This window comes from Euprymna scolopes, chromosome 22, assembly GCF_053919585.1.
Source record: "Euprymna scolopes isolate OS-2025 chromosome 22, ASM5391958v1, whole genome shotgun sequence".
NCBI classification, from domain to species: Eukaryota; Metazoa; Mollusca; class Cephalopoda; order Sepiida; family Sepiolidae; genus Euprymna; species Euprymna scolopes.
The window spans coordinates 44,226,506-44,234,114 of record NC_136503.1 but is presented as its reverse complement, the minus strand read 5'-3'; the positions used below and the strand labels follow the sequence as shown (position 1 = coordinate 44,234,114).

At 33.9% G+C, this 7,609-nt stretch overlaps 1 protein-coding gene across 3 annotated transcripts in view; it reads left to right on the top strand.

Moving 5' to 3' along the window:
• Positions 1-568: 568 nt before the first annotated feature.
• Positions 569-7,609, top strand: part of LOC145243381 (host cell factor 2-like) — a 110,904-nt gene continuing 103,863 nt past the window's right edge. For 2 of the 3 annotated variants that reach the window (XM_080106215.1, XM_080106214.1), the window contains exon 1: positions 623-1,087. In XM_080106215.1, the coding sequence (XP_079962341.1) occupies positions 928-1,087 (160 nt within the window). In that variant the 5' untranslated portion in view covers positions 623-927. Of the gene's footprint in view, positions 1,088-7,609 lie in introns of all 3 variants that reach the window. The other variant, XM_080106216.1, reaches the window with a different exon arrangement.

The window sequence follows — 7,609 nt, the reverse complement described above, 5'->3', positions numbered from 1 at the left end:
ACTTAACCCCCCCCCCCACCAGGAAACACGCTGTCAGAGTTATCTTCTCTTTTATTTCTTAAAAGCATTTTTCATTGTTGTTGATAACAACAAGCATTTATTTATTTATTTTCTGCCTCGATAAGAACTATAACACACACACACACACACACACACACACACACACACACACACACACAAAATGGTTTATATGCCTTCCTTCATACAAATACAGAAATTTCTTAACAAAATATTGGAATCTAATTTTAGTGCAAGAGTTGAAATATTTCATTGACATTTTTATTCGCGGTCATAAGATTGTTTTTGTTTTGTTTTAGGCTGTGCATAAATTATCTTAAAAACGAAAGGAGAGTTTTGTTTTTGTTTTTTATATGAACAAAATATAGTTCAATTTTGTTTTTTATTTAAATAATAGATTTATTTAAAATGATAATTAATCAGAATTTTTTTCTTGAAGGGTTAATTTAAAGAGCAAACAAATGGTATTAACAACAAAAACTAAAATAATAATAACAATAAAAAAGAATTGGATCCGCAGAAAATTGTTTATTCTTTCTTTTTTCTTCAGTTTCACCGGAAGTTCGAGTCACGTTGCATGATGGTCTCCCCTAGAAATTTTACCGGAAGTAGTCACGGACTAAAACGAGAAGCAGACGAGATTTGAAATCGTCTTCCCGAAAGACAACGAGAAGAAATCCAAAGGGTTTGATTTTTTCCTATTTGTAACCAAAGAATCGCATTTTGTTCATATATGACCGAAAACGAAAAGAGGATTGCGTAAAGAATAACGATGATTTTTAATGTGCAAAGTAAAAAAAATAATAGCATGTTAGTGTGATTTCATTGACTTTTTTTGTTGTTGTTTAGAACATCCGGGCACTTTTGCCTCTTTCTCTTGTTTGCACTGCATTGTGGGTAAACTTCAATATGGCGGCACCCATATTGAAGTGGAAGCGAGTCACCAACACAGCGGGGCCATGTCCCCGGCCGAGGCATGGACATCGCGCTGTGGCCATCAAAGACCTTATGGTCGTATTTGGAGGAGGAAACGAAGGAATCGTCGATGAACTCCATGTTTATAACACAGGTGAGTTTGAAATGCTTTATAATAAAATATATATATATATAAAAAAAAAAGAAAGAAATTTTCTTCCGGAAGAGGTAGAACGGAATAGGTAAACGAAAGAGAGGGGGTGAAGGGGAGGAAAAAATGCAAGCAATCCGCCATTTGATTTTTAGTTTAGAAAAGGGAGACGATTGAAACAAATTAAAGACTTTTCTTTTCTGTTTATTAAAGAGCGACAGAGAGACGCTGTTAAATCCGGAAATAATTAAACAGAGATATGTTTGTTTCTTTGTCGATTGATTTTCAAGTTCGATCCTTGTTAGGAAACTTTTTAACGGTGTTATTTTAAATGTCATTTCTTGTTTAGATTATAGTTTCGTTTATTGCGAGAGACCGATCTACTCTCGCTAGTTTCAACATGGCGGCGCCCAATAAATGTAATGTGACCGTTGTAAATAAACGCCGATTCAAGTTGTCATCTGGTGTTTTCGAGTCCGTTAAATAACTCGAAAACGTTAGAACAGTTTGGTCGAAAGCAGCTGGTCCTTTGTTTCAGTTTCCTATTTTTCGTGCGAACGAATCCTCCGCTGTACGGATCGTTTTCAGCGTGGACATTTCTGGAGGTTTGGCATTATAAAAGCAACATGGCCGCCCTCGTTTTCTTTCGGATTTGTTGTGTAGATTTTTGGATAAATATCGCAATCGAAAGAAACACACGAATAATTTTCTGCTCATATATATTTTTTCAGAAGCTACACACACAAAAAAAAAAAGTTAGTTTTCTTTTGTGTATGATTAAACTTTGTCTTCATTACTTCTAATAAAAATATATCTTTGTAATTAAAAAGAAAGAATAAAAGATGCCGCTTTTTTTTTCTCGCTCGCCTAAAAGAAAACAAATCTGAGTCTAAAACATGAATTTAACATCTAGTAAATATTTCTGAAAATGAAAACATTTTTTTTTTTCCGAATATACTTTTGCATTGAAATGTTTTTCATTTAATTTTCAAAAAAAACTTTCATAAAGATACTATTTAAAAATAATGAATTTTAATAATTTCAAGTAAATAATAAAAAAAAAAGATTACATCCGGAATTTCAATTCTAAACAACTCAATTTTTCTTACATTTTGAATTAAAAATATATATTCGAATTGTGTATTTATTCGCACAGAAAAACTATTTTATATTAAATTAGAAAAACGTATTGAATTAGAAAATATTGTTTTGCCGCTAAAAATGCGTCAGAAAGTAAAATATTTATTTTGTTCTTTTTTTTTTTTTTAAAGTGTCGTTTTCTTTAAGATCAACAATTTTACACTTAATGCGAAATGTTCTAATTATTTTTAAAAAATCGTTTGAATGTCGAATTAGTATTTAAGAAAATATATTTTTATTTGTAAAGTAGAGTCGCGATGATCGCTCAAAAATCGAGAATTAAACAAAGTACTGGTAGAAACCTATCCGATAAATATGGCCATTCATGCGAAAATATAACGTTCTATTAAGTATTTTGTTTAATTTTCGATTTTTAACGACTATCGGGTCTCGACAATAGACCACCATTTTTTTTTAATTCTAATTCGACAGGCTAGTTTTATAAAGTAAAAAACAAACAAAAATAAAAAAAAAAAACACTTTGAAATAAGTTAAAACACAAAATATATCTTTGTAGGTAAAGTAACTTTGCTTGCCTTTGGTAACAATTTCTCCATCCTTTTTCTTGTTGTTTTGTTTTCTTGGCTAAAAATGCCTCCAAAAATGGTTTTAATTCTCTCCCATCGCAAGGACTTCGACACCAGGGTCGGAAAGTTGGATTGAGAAGTCAGCGCCCCAGAGGAGGGTCATTCTGACCTAGAAAAGGTGCTTAGGCAACTCCGTCGGCATTTCCCGGTAAGGACACTTCCGGCGATTAGCAATAGATCAACCCATTCTCAAAGAGAGGAGGCAAAAAAAAAAAAAAAAAAAATCAGAATTTTATATAATAAATAAACAAAAAAACTTGTTTTATATTTATCTTGAAAGGATTTCAAAGATAAATAAAATTGTTAATAAAGTTGATTAATGATTACTTTTTACTCAAAATGATATAATTTCCTTGGAGACATTTTTCCACCATCAAAAAAAAAAAAAAAATTCTCTGCAGGCGCATTAATTCAGCAGAATATCCCCCCTCACCTAATAAATAAAAAAATAATAATAATAAAAAGCCATTAGAATCGGAAAACATTTATAAAAATAAATAAAATAAACATTCTTGCTTAATTTTATTTTTATTAATTACTCTAACTTTTATTTACTTACCTTCTCGATTACGGAAACAATCGTGTTTTTGTTTTCCATAAATGACATGCGAGCTGGGATCGGAGTATGGTACCTGTTTTTGATCCATGAAGGAGAAATCCTTCTAGACTGAGATAATCTAAATATTCCTTCTAATCCAGAGTTCCCTTTCTAGATAGTAGGAGTGGACCCGACCTTGTATCTAACTCTGCCCTCGTGGGGAGACAAGTAAATAAGCATCATGCCAATACTCTTGTTAGTGTTTGTATTTTTCCGTGTACTTTACGAGCGATCGATAGCAAGTCCCTGTGATATATAAATATTTACTTCACTGCCTTCCCGCCAGCCTTAGCGTGTTGTTATAAGACCGGTTGGTTTGGTGATGCTACGTACGATGCTGCATATAAAAACCCACCCGTTTGGCTCTCCCTTACATACCGAGACGTCACACTACTTAGCCCACTCCTCTTTTATGGTATAATAATTGATTCCTACTTAAGTCGCCTAAGTTAGAGTGAAGTGAGTTTCGGCATTACTCTCAAATAATTTTGTTTTCCTAAAAATAAATAAATAAAAATAAAAACTAGTCCGGAAAAATAGTCATTGTTTTTATAAACAAATCGAGATCAAAACTAAGGGCACATAACTCTTAATTCATAATTTTCTAGTTAGGGACAAGGAAACTTAATTTAACACATACACAAAGTTTTCAACTAAAAAATGGTGAAATATTTTTTTTGCTTTTTATTTATTTATTTTCTTTTTTTTTTTTTCTTTTTAATTATAGAAAATTTTGAACTCAACTTTCGCCTCCATAGCCTCGTTTTTGATTGGTTTATAAAGGTGGCGACTATATTTTCCTAGTCTAGTTTTCATTTTAGCATTTCATTTACATGGAACTTGTTATATATTTCTTAAATGTTATTTCTTTTTTATTAACGCATGGGTTTAAATAAAGAATTATTTTGCAGTAATGCCAAAACCGATTTCGCTCTAAATAATTTATGTGACCAAATTAGAAATTAACCATACGGTTGGAAATGCAGAACTGCTGAGATTGTTCTCCTGGTGCTGCATTTACATAGGCATGGCCACTTATCAAGGCCAGAGACAACTCTAGGATAAGTCTTAAGAGTGTGCAGTAGTCAATTGGACAATATAGTAATCGTTAGTAATGGAAATTCGGTAAATTTGTTAAGTAGAACGGCTCAAGAACTTGTTTAAGTTGGACTTGCTTTCTTAGAGTCTCACACTGTCACTATCTTCAACAGAGAGATGAAACTTTGTTGCCATGAATGATTAAGTTTGGTCATCATGAAAATGTAATTTGCAATCCCATCTGCTCGGGCAGAATAAAAAGAATAGGAGGAACGTTCCTTGTAATATCTGTAATTCTCAACTGATGCCATGATTATTCATTCAATGGAGGTAAATACAAATTTTTAGAATTTCGCATACATTCAACATGAATTGGAACAAATATATTGAAGACATTACCAAGGCTTCTTCAAAAAAGATGGGACCCTGCTACTGTGCTAGAAAACTACTATCCTGTATCTCTAGAAAGCCACCATTTGCCCATGCACAGAGTATTGTTGTCATATCTTGGCTGGTGCAGTCTTAGGGTTCAAAGTTACATATGTGTATATTTTTTATTTGTAGGATTCGCTCCTGCGCTAGATGTAAGGGGTTCACGTGTGGGTTATATTTAGTTTGAGTTTCATGCAAAAGGTGGGTTTGGAATCCCTTTCTGAAAATTCAGAAACCACCAAATTTTATCTAATTTTAACAATAATTATACTTAAGTATTCTCTAAATTTCAATTTATTTGTAGCATTTAAGAACAGTTTTAGGGAGTGCATTATGAACACAATCTCGTTTGAAAATTCAAATATTTCAGATTTGTATTAAATTTGGTCAATCGATATTAAATATCAAACAAGATTCTTTGACTATCAATGTCATAAGAGCTTAAGTCTTAAATTTTAGATATTTTCTAGGATCAAAATTAGAATAGACTTTGATCAAAATTGGAATAAGCATTCTAGACATAAGTTTTAATGATTTATATCTTGACTAACAGGGGTACCCGGTGTTGCCTGGGTGTGTGGAGCTATAGTAAGGAACCCCGGGTAGGGGATAAAAAAAGTGGTACTAGGAGAGGGGAATCAAAACAACAGTAGGCAGTGTGGGTGTTTAAAAAAAAAAAAAAAAAGAAAAGAAAAAAAAAGAAAGTGGTAGTAGGCAGGCAGGCTTGAACCCGTAACACAAAGGAGGGGAAAAAAAACCTAACGTCTTAGCTGATGTCTCCATTGCACAACCGGAAGTCGAGTGTTAAAATTAAGTGTAATCAATCCAACAGAGACGATGACTTGCGAAAATATCAACAAAAAAAGTAATCCCTCCTTGTAAAAAAACAGCCGAGTTGAGGGTTAAGGAATGAATGTTTTTGGCCAATTTTTCGATATTTGTTGTCTGAAGGATCGAGCTTCAAAACAATATCAATCTCGTGAGGATCCATCGTGTGTGTCGAAAATTTTTGGTAGACACGCAAACACACACACACACACACACACTTTACCCTTTATAGATATAGAAGATAAATAAGGATGCATAAAGAGGTGCAAAACTTCTTATTGGAGAATTTATCTGTTCAAAGACGGGTATTCTTCTAGTATAGTTATCTGCCAACAGTGAGATTAAAATTCCAAGTTCATCTTCAATAGAAGGACAATAGCTTGCAAATATACTGATAACTCACTATGGGTAAACTAGCAACTTTTGTTCGATTTATCATATACAATTGTTTTCAGTGAAAGTTATGTTTCCAAATTTTTGAGATGATGATTCATATTATTTGGAATCTTCGGACTACTGTTCTCATCTTGAGTGTTATTTTGATAACTTTTCAGTGGATGTAACTTTCGACCTTCTTCAGCTGTATCTTGTCCAACTCAAGAATCTACATGGGATTTCGAACGGATTTAATCTATAGGAGTAGTATGCTCTCGTTCTGTTAATCATGACTAGATAGAAGTTCTAGCAAGGGTTAATATGTTGTAAAACAAGTGACTTGATCGACTAATGGGCAGAGCCTTTAGTATGCTTGGATATGTAGACCATAAAGCCATAGCTAATATGGCATGGAGAAGCCTCACCAGAAGCTACCGCATGGTCCAGAATCCATTCACCAAATGGAAATATAGCAGCCCCAGTACTTTACACCTGCTGATAGAACGGCCTCCTTAGCGATTAGTCCAAGGTTCGTGTTCCTGACTATCGGGTGGATAATGTCAGCGTAGTAAAATATTTACCTCCAGCACCCTTATTAGTGACATGGTTACAAGGATAGAAATAGAAACAGAAAATTTCTGACATTTCAAGAGACTGCTCACGGAAAAATACTGCTGATCGAGAATACAGCTTTTTCTTCTCCGTTTGTCAGAAAAATCACTCATTCAAAACGAGTACTGAGAAACAAATTAGAAGAAGCGAGAGTTACTGGAACTGCTGACACCGCATCCACATGGTCTACAAAAAAAATATTTTTTTACTTTTCTCCCTTACTTTTCCTCTCTACCCTGCTCTAACCAAGTCTGTCAACCTATTTCACAAATCCTTAAACTCCATCATGAAAAGTCTCCAGAAAGAATACACGATTAAACCTAGAACTCCAACTTGCAACGTATACCCCACTACCATGTCTCCTTCTCCAACATACTATTTCAACTTTCCAGAGGTTGAAATCCAATTACAGGAGATCAAACCAGACCTATTCTTCCTAAGCAAAACTGACATTGGACTGACTATTTTCCTAGATGAGTTCATAATTAAAGGATATTTTAACTTAACATACAAATCTGATCCCCAAGATTGCTATGGCCATGGAATATGTGCCTGCATTAGTGATAGCTTCCCATGTGGTAGGGAAATCTTCAGAGAAAACCTTAAATTGCCCTATATGTGGTTTCAGATTGCACTTGTTCAGACCACTGCATTTATATTTGCCCTCTATCGCCTCCATAACAGCAAAGTTACTATCTTTAAGAATATACCTGAGAAAATTGACCACATCCTGTGTGCTCATCCTTTGGCTAACATTCACATCTGTGGAGACTTCAATATTCATACTGTTGAATGGTTAGTCCAGTAAAACAAGACAGATGATGAGGGGAGGTTCTATCACGATTTCTCCATTGGTTATGACATAACTCAGATTCCTCACAAAACCACCCGCGTGCATAACACTAATGGCAAGTC